Genomic DNA, 15,433 nt, shown 5'->3' with positions numbered 1-15,433 from the left:
CTTGGTGGAGGGATGTAGAGGGTGTTTGAAAGCGGCGAAATCAATGCTTCTGTTTGCACTGTTGAGGTTGAAGCGAATTCCAGTTGGCAGCCTAGGCTCTAGGGTAGACTTCTCTCTCTTCCTATCGACGGGTGTGTCCGCACGTGCATGTATACCTTCAGGGGGTGGAGGATAATAAAAACGTTAGGGTAAGCATTTATTTTTTCATTCAATCAAAACAATACAATCTATTCAATTATAATTAAATTGATACTCTATTATCATGATTACTGCCTCATGATTAACACATTTTGTTGAAATCACATAAGATATTACAATTTTTTTCTCTCATATCAAAGCAAGTGAATCCCATCATTTGGAGGATTTATTGAGTTGAACCGTATCGCAGAATGTTACGTCACGATGGACGATAGACAGAGAATGAAGGGAGAGGAAGAGGGGATATGAAGTGAAGTACGGAAACGAAAGATAACGCAATGCCTAGCGAAGAGCCGATCGATCGATTTTCGTTGCTTTTGTTCATCTCTATCCCGGTCCTATCCGATTTAACTACAAACTCTTCCAAGGGTAGAGGTATAGAGACAGAGAGGGATCATCTTCGAGAAGGTTAATAGTTTCTCTAGAGACGAATGTGGCTCATACCATCTGATAAGATTTATCTCAATCTTATCCAATAGACTCTCGTTTGTACTACCTCTATTGGACGATAGCCTTTTTCTTCTGCAATCACCATCCATTTACCATCATTGAGAAACTAACTCCCAACAGCTATTAACCTACTCCCCTACATTAATTAATTTCTTTAATGATCCTATTAGCTGACCTAAGTAAAAGCATTTTTCTAGTGTTTCTTTTTTCTTGAATTTAAAGACAATAAGTAAATAAATTTTGTGATGGCTCTTAGGGTTAACTAGACTAAATATTGTTCCTCTAGTTGTAATGTATATACAATAGTATTTAAGTATTTGTTTCATACAAATATGCAAGGGTAACTAGGGTGAAATGGCCCTCGGGGTAAAAATGACCTATTGCTAAAAACGATGTAATTAATTGGGAATGAGTTTATTTGGGCCAAAGCTAAGTTTTATCTAATTGATATATTTATTTTTAAAATTATCAAATGTAAAGTACAATGAATCGTTTCTTAACTACAAACAATAAAACTTGGTAAAACATGTTCTAAAAGTAAGAGAATACGAATAATATATCAATATCATTGATTTAAAAATTTGCTTATCGCTCAAATTACATTATTATATGAATAAGTTATTTTAAAATTCAAAAAGTCGTTTTGCCTCGCATTTTCCTACTAATTCGGGTTTTAATGCAACATTCAATTTTATTTTCAATGATTCATTTTGATAGAAAAAATGTTTGTTCTAAACTGTAAATCAAATTTAAAAAATATGCCAAGCCGACTTACTGATATTTTACAATTCTTAGCTTGGTAATAATTCAGAAATTTTGATGTCTCATTAAAAAAATCATTAGAATGAATTTTAATTTTTATTTCACTCCAGTGATTGCTGCTACTTTTTTAAATAAACCCTTTTCTCTCAAGTACTTATGTGAATTTTTTGCCAGATAGGAAGTGGTGATAATTATTTAAATTGTTTTGTAAATCATAGTGCTATTTAGTGAATTTATCAAATTTTTCACCTTGACGAGCCTGTGCCACTGTTGGTGAGATTCCAAACACAGTGAGAAGGGTACGAAAAGGAGAATACGAGTACTATGGGGTTGGTTATTTCACGGTCCACTCGTTCCACTCACACTCTCTTTGGTATAAGCGACGGTGCAGCCCCTTTCCAAATCCACCCCTAAGAATTAATTCGAGAGAATTGTCCAGCAACCGACCGACAGCCACCTTTTTTTCCTTGCTATTTCATTTCATCCTTTTAAACCTTTACTTGCCTTGCTGTTCTTGCCACTGTCTGAATAGTATACTTCTTGAATGTCAATCTACATCTTGGTGACTTTTAGTCCGATAACGCGGTCGGTTTGGCAAATCTAGAAGTAGACGATTGTTACAAAGTAGAGCTAGAATAGAGAGATGGAACAGAAGATAAGCAAAAAACGAGCAAAGAGGCTAATCTGCTATTGGATTCACTTGGAAAGAAGAGACAGAGATGTATAATATAAAAGATCGTATTTCGTTGGAAGTTTCAAAGAGGAAAATGGACTACGATTGCCTCTGGCTTCTTCAGGGGTGTCGATTTTGCTCAGAGCAAGTTTAAGGGCGGATTGGCCGAAGGTTGTTTCTTGAATCCTTAGATTAGTAAGATTGAATAACAGTAATTTATCTTTGCCCAACGGGCTAGTTCTTTGTCATGATCTCTGTCAACTGATATTCTACTTATTAATTTTTATTTAATTAAATTTTTTCAATTTAAAAGATTCATCTCCACCAGTTGTATTGAGATATCTTGTTTCCAACATCATTATTTTTACTCTAGTAATTGAAAGGAAATCATGATATGGTATAAATTTGGAAAATAATAATAATAATGTCATCATAACAGTATAGTAGCAATTAATAAATATGATAAATTTGAGCGAATGGGAATGATTTTATTTATATAAACTAGTCATAAATGAGATTTTTTTTCATCATAATACTGACACTAAAGTGATCTATTCATTGCATAAGTAGATTTTTTAAAGAGAATTCTTACCAACATATTTAAAATTATCTATAATTGCAGATGAAATATAACTTCATAATAACTTGAAAATCCTGGGTACTTAATAAATTAAAAAAAAAAAAAAAAACAATTCCTTCAAAACAACATTGATTTTTTTTTAATTATAAATGCTATAATTGTACTCATTCGGATTTTTATATTAATAACTATCAAATAATTCAAATTAAAATTATATACAATATTTACAGTGGTGCATGATGATTTTTTTTTACATAGAAACATTAAAAAAAAGGCAACAATTTTGACAAGAATTAATCATTTATTTTTAAAAATAATTTTTCTAAACTTATAAATAGTCGTTATGTCAATTTTTATTTTTTTCCCATCATTAATTATATTTATATAAACGATTCAATTTTTCTCCGCTAACAAAAAACAATAAATAAAATTCTTATATTTGCTTCCAATTAAAAAGACTTCTGATAATTAAATGACATGAATATTTATTGCAAGTGCTATGAATAATAATAATAATGAAAGACTTAATAGTGTCTAATTTAATCATCAAAGCAAGTTGCGGACAATTTTCTGTCAATTTGACGTAGCCACTTTGGCTCGTGAGACAGATACTTGATTGTAAAACGTGAGCAGAGCATGAAGGACCTCATGCTAAGGTTGCGTGACCTCAAAGCGAAAAATATTTATCACCATCCGGTGAATTTTAATGATTATTATCCTTTGTTCGTCTCATTCTTCTTGAAAAGGTTTTTTTAAATATACAAAATGAAATGTCAAATAAATAATCTAGAAATAAAAGTCTAAAAAAATAATTAACCATCATAAATCGACTAGGAAATAGGAGACTTGGTTAATTTGATTAATATTTATCAGATATTTATAATTAATTATTTACAAGCATTACGTATGGCATTTATTTTACAGATCTCGAATGTGACAATTCACATACTCAAAACATTCATCTTCAAATATATCAGCTACGTAAATCTCTTATCAATATCACTTATCACACTTTGTATAATTTTATTTTTGCACATATCATTCTCACCATCAGTTTTTTTGTCATTGAATAAAACTTGATGTCTACATCAGCTTGTCTATAAATTTCCACATTTGACTTAAGTCTTTTTCGCTTACCCAGAAGCGATTGATGATCTACGTATGTTACAGTAAGGATTGGATGTTGATTCTGCAGAAACGTAGGTAATCAGGGAATAAACAGAAGTGTTAGGATTAGAATGGAGTGGATAGAAAGCCAGGTACCAAATGTCTCGTGCTTGTCCATCGCATACAAGAGACGAGAGGATCGATTAAACTCATTGTACAAGAGTTCTGCTATAATGACATGTTATTGGGAAGGATTTAACAATTTACGGAGGACGCTACGCGTGCGGATGGGCATGTGCATGGGCATGTGAAGATAGAGATAGACCAGTGGTGGTAGGTGTCGATGATGAAACAGGTGTAGGCGCTGAAACTGGAGTAGCAAGATGATGACCAAAGAATGTTGGACCCGTGGGTGGATAAGGAGCTGCAGGATGATGATAATAACCTGGAGGAGGCGGTGGTGGCGGTGCAGCGTGATGAACATGGGCATGAGGATGTTGATGTGGATGTGAATGGGAATGTGGATGACTGTGAGGATGTGTCGCAAAAAGAAATGCTGGAGCATAAGGTGATGGATGTGGGGGAGTAGTTGGTACAGTTGGACTATTGACATCAAGACCAGGATTCTGTTTTTTCCACTTTGTTCTTCTATTCTGGAACCAAATCTTCACTTGAGTTTCAGTTAATGACAAAGAAAGTGCCAGATTTAGCCGTTCACAAACAGAAAGGTATCTCGTTGTTTTAAATTTATTTTCTAAAGCTACAAGTTGCTCATATGTGAAAGCTGTTCGTGCTCTTCGAGGTTTGCCTCCAGCTGAATTAGAATTATTTCCTCCATTTTGAGATGATTGACTTTGACAAGATTGGTGGTTCTGTCCCCCTCCTGATGATGAAGATGATGATGAGGATTGGCGTTTTTTACTACCATTTGATCCCGTTGATGAAGTATCTCTAGTTACTGTTGGAGTTTCTCGACCTTGGTCAACTCCCTGCATCTCCACGTCTTCATCATCTTCATCTTCATCGTCAGGCTCTTCCTCCATTTCCTCCACGTGGTCATGAACTCCTTCATCTTCTTGACCACTTCCTGAAGCAAACTCTCCACTTGAATCTCCATCTATAACAAACAGTCATTTTTAAAAATACTTTACTGCAAATTTCAAATTTGGAAGTGCTTTAGTTCAATGTACTTAAAGTGTTTTAAAATGACGACACTCATTTGATTAACATTCTAGTCACTTTTCAAGTATGTTCGTGTGCATTAATAGTGACTACAGTAGTAATTAAATGGGTGATGTTATATTAAAACACATTAAGTGCATTGTTGAAGTTCAATAATTTAAATTAACATAAAAAAATATTTCTCTTACATACGAGTTTAAAATAAAATCAATACAACTTCTCTATGTTATAGATTAGAGTGGTGCTAAAAGAGCGAAGAATGTCGAAAATGTGTTACCCTTAACACCCCAAATAAAATCTTATTTAAATAATCAGATCGTCTTCTTTCACTTTATTTTTATTTAATAGTGTATCCGTAATATTCTGAACATCTGGGTCCTGAGAGGGTTCGAAAATGAGACATGTGAAATTCTTCAAGCTAGACCATTTGAAAAAATTACATCTTTTATTTTGAGAGTAAAGTTCAATTGAAAACATATTTCTCGCAATGAAATAGTTTTTAAAACGGAGCAGATGAATTAGTTGAACACCAACTATTAATGATGGATGAATGAAATGATCGGTTGATTTTTATTGGAAAACAGCTTGCGATAGTTTGGCAATAGAGATGAGAGAGTATTGTGAAGCAAAGAGCCGACGGCTAGTCGACCGACCGGCCCGTTCGTCCGGCCAATCGTTCGCTCAATGAGAGAGAGGAGATTGGAGATTCAATCAGCGCGCAGATGTCCCGGGGACAGATATTCCCTGGCTCTGAACTGAACAGTAGGGAGAGAATTGGCGCCCGGGACGATGGATCGTGCGACAAACTAAGCGAATAAGAGATAGTGTGAGCCACAAAGTACGAGGGACTGAGTGAGATAAAAAGTTGATCCGAATTGGTGTGGCTCGTGGCCCGCGAGAGCGCGGGGGTTGCAAGTCCGTAGGGGGCGACGGATCGAGAAGGTTTACGCCGTAATGGGATTTGTATCTCGTTAACGCGCGATCGTTCTTGCAGACCTCGTTTCTCTTTCTCTTTTACCCATCGACTATATATATGTTTTTTCTTCTCTTTTTATACGAATCACTTCACGAATACCGTATATCGGTTTCCACCTATCCACATTCAGGCCAGGAAAAAAATACATCATTGCTCTGAGGGACTATTTCAATTGATTCTCAGTCATTTCCAACACGTAATCCACATTCCAGCTTAAGTTCACTTTTTTGAATTTTCAAATAAAGTAGGATTTCTGTAGGTTTCCAGCTTCATTCAATTCTATTTTTCTAGATACATCTCGAGATAGAAGTTACTTGAACCAAGTTTTAGACTTTTTTATCAGTGGGCTCATTGATAATGTACGATTTTATTTGAGAGAAATTTGGAAAGTGTAATAAAATGAAACCTTTTAATGTAAACTTGTGTTCATTTGGATTTATTTAATTATTCATCCATCTTATATGTCAACAAAACTTTATTTATCATTGGAATTTAATTAGTGAAATTACATTTACTAATTAAAGAGAAAATGTAATTTATTTTATCGGAAACTTTATTTCTTATTATCATTAATTAATTAACGATTTAATTCATTGAACATTTCATGATACTGGACTAATTGAATTGTGTAATTCATGTTTATTATTTGTTTTCAGGCTTGTTTTTATGATTCCTAGGAGGGTATTTTTGCTTCCAGAAGGTCTTCCAGTTCCCCCTATAGGAGGTTGTTATCAGTGTCGCTCAAAATTATCCCTGGAGGATGGTAAGAAAGATGAGATACAGCGAATAAGATCTATCCATGACGCATCTTGACGTCCCAAGGAATTTGTCTAAATGGCAAGAAAAGCAAGGACACACGAGAAAAAAATGGGATATGCGCGAGAAAAGGTTCGTCGGTGAGTACTGAAGCGTGAGCTTTTTTATGGATCCTCTAAATTTAAGGGTACACTTGGGACTAGGAAACGTTGCTGGTGACCCTCGATTTTTTCGTTTTTCTTGGTCTCATCTACACGCTCGTGCAAACCGTTCACTCGAGTCGTCGAAACGATTTGTCTTGCTCGACGTGGTCACGTTGTGATTTGAAGTAACGAGCGAAAAACGATTTTTCTTTTTTTATGACTGCTCTTTTGCTGCTTCACTTGACGATATCATTTAGAAAATTTTCTGCTTTTATTTTCCTCTTTGTAATATATCATTTTTTGTCTTTTTAATTAACTTGGCAACTTGACAAAGCTGTAATGAATAACCTGGTGTCGTTGCTCACAGAAAAAATCAGCCGCGTAAATTAGCAAAAAGTTGGATAATTGATTTCCCCTCATCGACGTTGCAAGAGCTTTTTTTGCTCATCGACTGTGATACTAGAGGGTCGAGGCGGTAATTAGAGATTTTTACTGAAAGACGAAGGGTCAGATAGAAGGAGGATAGAGCAATATAGTGAATAAGAGGAAGCAGAAATGCTGGCGGTTTCGCACGTTCAACAAATCTGCCCCTGATTGTATTGGTCCGAGGGGAAAGACGGAACAAGAAGTACGGCAACAGGGGTAAGAGAGCAGGCGAGGGCGTCATTGTGATGCAGAAGAGCCAATTTTCTGGGCGGCTTGGCGCGATGCGACGCGATGCCGTGCGATTATCATAACAACCAACGATATTATTCCTTCAGCCGTGACGTCGTCCGGGAGGGGAGAAAAAAACTTGTGAGAGCAGAGAGACGGATTTAGACGATTTGTCGATAGTCTGATGTCGTTTTAACGAGGAATGCTACTGAGACTGGACAAGATTGATGGACAATTGATTCTGCAATCTCCGAATTTCATTTCACCTCTCAAGTGATCGATCTTTTCATTTTATTTTTATTTTCTGTTTTCGATTTGGCTCCTACAGCTCTTTTGTTACTTCAAAAAAAGAAGGAAAGTGAGAATGGTCGTTACAAGTGGAGGAAAATAGTGGCTGGAAAAGAGTTTGATATCTCAAGTGGATCCTCGATGTCCCGTATCGGAATAGAGCCAATGATGACGGGGCTCAAAGACTGGTTAACGCAGATTAGCAGAGCAATTTGTCACGCTCCGACAGTTTACCCCCATCACCAGACCATTTTACCCCTCTCGCTTTGTTGTTCGGCTTCAGAAATACAAGAAAATTGAGGGGATTGTTTTTTGAATACTGAGAATTTGATTTAGATGCTAATTGAGTATTTATTCGTTTGCTATCAGAATTTAAAAATATTTTTACAGTCTTAGACGAATTACAAAATTACTCGACGAAATCTTTATTTTTTCTATAAAAATTAAAGTTTTTTTAACACGGTTCTCTTAATAAAATAGTATATTAATTTTAACTGAAACAAAAATTAGTAAAATATGTTTCCTAAGCAATTTGTTAATTAACGAATATAAAAAAAAATTGAAGAATTACTCATAACATAATATACACTTGTTTCTGGATGAAAAAATATCGAAATTAATGACAAATTTCATGGATATTCACGTGCATTAAATAAAGTGGAACACGAGCGCGTGCGTGGTTGTATTTGATCCATTATTATTTTTTGTTTTGGTGAGTTGCTCTCACATACGGATCGTTAATCATCAGAACCGATTCATTGTATTTTTATGAAGCTCATATATTTCCCCTAAAACAAAATCTATAGCTTCCTGTATAATTTTCACGCTTTTTATTACATATAAATCGTTTTGTAGATATTCCTGTCTCTCTTTTTGACATTTTTAGGAGAGAAAAAAATGATACTCTTCTGAGTGAATCTAAATATAGAACAGGATGACGACGTTTTCGACCGCACAAGCTGGGAATAGATGAGAAGACAAGAGATTACAGCGAGAATAAAATAATTAGCAAGAGCTTGAGTGTCCCCCGTCGGACGCTTTGCAAAAACCATTACGAGCAAAAGTATCAGAATTTACGAACGACGTTATGCGTATTTATTAGTGTCGGCGTTAATTGAGAGTGAATTGTAGTCGATGTTCAAACAGACTGACCTTTTAGAAGCTGCCAAACAAACTTGGCATCATCTAAGAAACAAAATTATTGTCGAGATTTCTAGACAATTAAATTTACTCTCCAATAGGAATGTGCATAAAACAATTAATTTTTTTTTCTCCTTAATCATTTGAATACCAAAGCAGTAGCAGCTATAATTTATTTATATTTTCAAACTTACATCTTTTCATCTCAATAAAATTTTAGCTTATTTATCTCAAAATAGAGATTAGGAACAAAATATTTTTATTAATTGAAGAAGAAGAATAAAAATGAATTACCTTCCTGTACACTTCCAGTTCTTTGTCGTCTTCTACACGTAATTCTCTCATGAATTACTCGTCCTCCAGTGAACTTATTAGGATCAAGAATATTTTCAACTGAGAAAGCAAGTCCACGTTTGCTATTTTGAACAGTTGGTGAAGTGTTCGTTAAACAACTACCCATTGCATTACTCATTCTTGATAAATGAGTTCCTGGATTACAAATAGATCCAGTCATAGATCCAGTTGCATGTCCAGGAAGGTAAGAAGGAGCCGTCGCTGTATGATGGCTGACACCATTAGCACTTGCACCATGAACAGCACTATTACCACCACTGGATTGAATACACGATAAGGCATGCAATCCAACCGCACGATTTGCAAAAGGATTAAGAAATTGTTCATTAGCACTTATCGTTCTAGAAGAAGCAGTTAGATCAACTGGACTACTAGGATTGCTTTCAGCTTCTCGACACACATCGACCTCAACATCTTCATCGTCATAATTTCCATTTCTCTCATGAGCTTCGTCATCATCTTCATCATCTTCTCTCACTAAAGTCCGATTTCGATTCACATCTTGAATATTTTCATCCTCCTCAGGCTCCTCTTCATCATCTTCATCATCATCAGGCCTATCAACTGTCTCAAGACCATTTTTTTCTCGCGTTTCTTCAATGTCTTCATCCATCGCACTAGTCTCTGAGACAGGCGAAGCTACGGGTGCACTAGCTTGCCGCATTTGCTGATCAAATCCAACAAATGGGTCTCCTGTCCTCATATGTAATAAAACTTTACGCTTGTCGTGCGTAACAACCGCACGTAAATTCAATTCCTCACCCAAACGAGACACTGAGCCTTCCACAAGTGGTGACAATGTTCGCGCCTCTTGCATCTTCCACATTGCCACGCGGAAGATACTATTCCATTACCTCCAACACTTGAGCATTTTATTGACCAATTGAAAATAATTATAACAAACTAATAGATATTTATTATTAGCAAACGTTCTCACCAATAAAATCACTCACTATCACTATTAATATGAAAACACATAAGTGACAAGACAGAGCACACGACTGATGAGTGTCATACTTGACGAAGATGTTGTCCGTTTGATATCCCGCGTATAGAGAGCCATAGTGCCGGAATAGGTGTGTATATCGTAGTATTATTAAACCTTGGATCTAGCTGTAGTCAAGAGGGAGCATACAGAAGGGTGTGTTACGCCTCAGATAGGCGGGACTAAAACGCGACTGCTCCAAAATACTTCAACATCCACCAATGGCAGCATCCAGAAGTCGTCGGCTCCAAACGCGAGATGAGCTGCGCAGTTAATGCACACGCGTGAGATACTTTGTGCGTTGTTTCTCTGAGTTTTACTGATGCATGCTTGCACATTGAAGACAAGGATGCACACAAGCAAAGAGTAAAGTCGTTGCAGTCATTATCATTCGTGAAGATACTTAAGTATGTACACAATCCCCTCTATATATTCCCTCACTTTCCAACCTAATGCTAGCAATTGGACGACCTAAAGTGGTTTGTCTTTGATTTAGCCACCGTAGTTACCACCACTACCTTGCGTACGCGATAAAAGGACAGAGCAATGAACGGGATGCAATAAGCTAGAGAGACAGACAAAACCACGCGAAATGAGAGATGCATGTATACGTGAGGTGAACCTCCCTGCATCATATAGAAGGTACACGGTCTATACACTATACATATTCCTCGAAAATCGTAGCGGATATTGTTTACTCGACCATTTAGGTAATTGCCGGGCAACTGGCGTTTCACGTCGTCGACCATCATCATCCCTATAGGTATACACTCTGGAAGCTAAAATCGAACGAGCTGAGGACTGTCTCATACACTGTGTGTGTTCACTTTACTAAATCTCTTGAGATTGTTAGGGAATTAAGTCTGGCAGGGATTTAAATTAATTCTCGGGGTTTGTAAGACATATTTGCCATGTTATCGTACTTCATTATGAGATAATATGATTATGTAAGTGAAGAGAATTGTGAGAAATTTAACTCTATTGAATTTCAACGTGCTGATGTTATTCATAATTTATTTGAATACCAGGTTTCCACATTACAACTAAAATCATTCTCCTCGTGATTGTTAGTTTTAATTAATCAGATAATTGAATATGCCTGAGCAAAGATAAATAATACTATTTTTCAAGTTTAGTGCATTGATACAAAAAGTTAGAAAAGATGATTGTCTTAACAGTCATCTTATTTCGAAAAAATATTCATTTTTATTATAAATTTTTTGAAAAATTTTAATAAATTAAAATAATCATTAAATAAATAAAAATTAAAACGCGTTTTTTTTGAAGAAAGGAAAAACACATTAATGATAATATAATTAAGAAATGAAATATTTTTAGAATAATGGAATGATGAATGTATTAAATTTTACAACAATTAATTAGATGAATATTTTAATCTTACAGGGGTTTAAAAGTAGTAAAAAAATTTTGGTTTTAGTGATAAAAAAAAATATCAACCATTGCAAATGTAGTTTATTCTGAGCGTTCTCTGAAATATGTCAAAAATCCAGTACTAATGGTAATTTTTAGTCTCTTTTAATTAAATATATTGGCAATCAATTGATACTATTTTTTTTATCTAATAAAAGAAGTTTCTCCAAAAAAATCTACACTAAGATGTAACCACTCCATTGCACTAAATTTTTCTACTCAATAATTTTTTTATAATTAATGAATTTTGACTTCGTTTAACAATTTATTAACAATAAGTTTTTTCTACTGAATTAATCTGACTTAATAAGAAAAATGTATCTTAAAGTATTGCAAATAAATTTACTAATGATTCTGAATATAAACATTGTAACTTAAAAGTTTTAAAGACTACTACTATTATTATATATGTATTTAAATAGCTTCTGATGTGAGGGTGTATATAAGTAGGATAATATTGAAGATCAATTTAAACATTTGTTATGGAAGATTAAATGGAGTGTAGGATAAAAAAATTATAGCTTGGTCACTGGGCTATGGGAAAGAAGTCTAGAGCAAGTCTTAGAGTATGCTTGCACTCTAGTAGAGAATTTATTTCGCGCCTCATTACACGCTGAGTGATGCTGTGTGCCCTTGTATGCCCCCATCTGTTATACAGACTCGTTTCTCGTTCGTGTGCCAGGCTGCTAACTCGATAGAACGCTTGGATTATCTAATCGATAGGCCATTTAATTGGAGTTTAGTCTAGGTGGCTTGCTAAATAACCACGAGGTTATTAAACTTTTACGTAGTGTTTGAAAATTAATTGGGATCCAATCTGATACACTCAATTATGTTTAACTAAATCACGTGGTCACAGAGATTGTTATTTGATCATTTTATTAATAATAAAATAACCAGTTGTTAAATCCCTTTATTATTCACTTCTCTCTAAAACCTTCAATGTTGATTTCCAATTAATACTTTCAGTGAAAATGATTGCGTTTCACATTATTTTTAATTGCTTTTAAATAAATTATTACAAGCGTTTTCTAGTGATTTTTATCGATGATTTATTTTACATTTTTTGACAACAATTTAAATTTCGACAACAATGATTTTCATTATAAATGTTTTATATCAATATTTATAGAATATCCGGATTATGGAATATACGATATCGAGTAGTGAAGTTTAACAGAAAATTTTTATGCTAAATAAGTAAATAAAAAATTATTCAATTAAGAGATAAAATTAGTTTTTTTTCATTAAAAGTGTTTGAAAGAGTTCGTTTTTACGTTAAATATCTTGTGTTCCAAGTACATCTTGGTTAATTGAGCAAGTTTTCGAAGAACGATCATAAAGTACAATTACTTCTGCGTTACCTTTAAATAGAATCAGAAACCAGAGTATTTGTGGTTTACTTTGATTTTGTATTTGATGTACTGATAAAGTTCGAACATCTGTGGGAAACAATTATATTCTCAGAAATAGAATCAAACCTAACAACCGACAAATAACAATGTAGAAACTTATATCAAAAGATTCAAAATCAGATTTTTTTTTAAATTTCTAAGAATTTTTTGAAAGCCTTTGGGTAATGGTAATTTTATTTTTAAAATTCGCGGTTTTAAAGCGTCATTCAAGCAAAAAAATGAAAAAAATTTCACTGTGTCATTTATAATTAAAATACATCAAATGATCTGCATATTTTTAACGATACTGTGACGCAAAAAGTGTTGGATCATGTTGAGTAAAAATGCATAGTAACACTTCAAACCTTATAGGCTTCTTACGCTCTTTGGCTGAAAGAAACTAGATTCGAATCCAGGGGGCAGAAATTTTTTCATATTTTTTTTTTTTAAATATTTTCATTAGGTCATAATTATATGAATTTACTATACTTATAATATTTGTTTTTATAATAAAATAAAAAATTATTTAAATATTTTTATAGCTTAAATAGATAAAATAGTTAATAGTTCCTTAATGTTGCGGTAGCGTAAGTGGTAACGTGTCGGGACAATGCAGTGTAGAGTCGCGCTCGATATGTCAAACAAATACGATTTTTCTTAAACCGTCGTTTGACAAATAAAAAATGAATTTACCTCGAAGTTCTTGGACCAACATTGGCGCTAAAGTTCTAGAGGGAAAATTTAACTGACGGCTTCCGTGATTTTAACTAAAGTCAAACGCTAGAGGGGGAGATCACGTTTAGAATTATTCGTGAAGGACCCCAATTAGCACCAGTAATTGTTGGGACTTTCCAGATAGGGCTGCGACACTTGTGTTTGTGGACAATCTGAATGAAACAAGCTAAGTCCTGCGGAAGAAACTGATTGCAATAAGGGACCACGTTTGAATATAATTTGTGAAGAACCAATTAGCATCAGTGATTGTTGGGACTTATCAGTATGGGGACGAAACTTGTGCTTGTGGACTGTCTGAAAGGGACTAGCTTATTTTCTATGAAGGGAACCACCCGATCGCTTGATCAGTACCATTAAAGTTCTAGGGCGCGTCAAAATTGACCGTAAGATCGTAAACAGATACGAAAATTTGCGACTCTGCATTGGTAACCCGAAAATCCTGGTTCAAACCCAGGCCGCAACAATATTTTTTTTTATGCACATTTTAATTAAAATTAATTTCTAATTTTAATTCACATAACAAAACAATTTTTCAAAGATTTAAAAAATTAAATCAAATCCATATTCACATGCATATAAGAGTACAGCAAATCTTAATGTCGTGGTGGCGTAAGTGGTAACGCGTCAGGACAAATATCTCTGTAGAGCTGTGAGTGTGGACGATTTCTCTATCGTTCACGAATCTATCTACCTGTAAGTGACTCTAAACTCGACTCTTAATCGCGAATTTAAAAAACTGTGTAAGATCTGACTCCCTTGACTTCATAAAACAACTTATTCTAAGAATAAAAGTCTTAGATAAGGTCACGACTCTACATTGGTAACCTGAAAATCCTGGTTCGAATCCAGGCCACAACAATATTTTTTTTTTTAAACATCACTAATTATAAATATAATTACAATAAAAAATGTTTTCAATGAGAAGAATAAACAAATAATGAATATAATATCAAACATTATTACTGTGACTATGTGTGATAGTTTTCAATTTGAGCAAATGAATTTTCTACAATGTCTTACACGGTTTGAATGGATTGTTTATTGGAATGATATTTTCACACCCTTACGAATTATTTATGCTTTACTTACGTCATTGAATTGTTTATATTATCACAATGAGTCGAAAAAGTATAGAAATTCAAAAAGTTTGTTATCAAAAATATTATTGAAATTAAATAGGGGAAGGTAGAGTGAAGTGGAATACCAAGAAGAAATGTAAATCAACAAATTAACCATTATATTAACTAATGTAAATAATTTTAAATGCATTAATAAATTAGTCAATTGTCTCGAGTGTTTCACTTCACCCTTTTTTCCCCTATATATAAAAAAATAGACAAAAATCAGACACACGAAGTTATTGATAGAAAAAACTTCATATTTACATGGAGGCAAAAATTTTTCATAAATCAAATAAATATATATATCTCCATTGCTAGATTTTTTTTCCTATACAAGTGCACCATTCTATAAAAATAAACACGTATCTGAATCTCATAGAATCCATGAAGCATAAAAACCCAAGCAAACGAGCATTGAATCCGCACACAGGCAGGTGAATTTATTTTGAATCGAGGAAGAGATATAATAGTGTCTACCTGTAGAACTGGAATTGACACGATGGA

The 15,433-nt window shown here is 34.1% G+C and overlaps 1 protein-coding gene across 1 annotated transcript; it reads right to left on the bottom strand.

The window, feature by feature from the left end:
- Positions 1–3,579: 3,579 nt before the first annotated feature.
- slou (slouch) lies at positions 3,580–10,118 on the bottom strand. Its single transcript, XM_035094010.1, has 2 exons — positions 9,204–10,118; positions 3,580–4,887 (listed from the first exon to the last, which is right to left on the bottom strand). Exons 1-2 carry the CDS (start codon positions 10,087–10,089, stop codon positions 4,046–4,048), a joined length of 1,728 nt encoding a protein of 575 aa, XP_034949901.1. The 5' UTR covers positions 10,090–10,118; the 3' UTR covers positions 3,580–4,045.
- Positions 10,119–15,433: the final 5,315 nt, after the last annotated feature.

The sequence above is a fragment of the Chelonus insularis genome, unplaced genomic scaffold (assembly GCF_013357705.1).
Source record: "Chelonus insularis isolate UGA/USDA-ARS -01 unplaced genomic scaffold, ASM1335770v1 scaffold_303_pilon, whole genome shotgun sequence".
NCBI classification, from domain to species: Eukaryota; Metazoa; Arthropoda; class Insecta; order Hymenoptera; family Braconidae; genus Chelonus; species Chelonus insularis.
Note: the sequence above shows the minus strand (reverse complement) of the source record. Positions and strands in the feature narration are given on the sequence as shown.

Excerpts from the sequence above, each read along its gene's own strand:
- slou (XM_035094010.1), bottom strand. The coding sequence starts at position 10,089 with ATGTGGAAGATGCAAGAGGCGCGAACATTGTCACCACTTGTGGAAGGC. Across the intron at positions 4,888-9,203 it reads AACTGGAAGTGTACAGGAAG|ATGGAGATTCAAGTGGAGAG; the intron begins GTAATTCATTTT and ends TGTTTGTTATAG.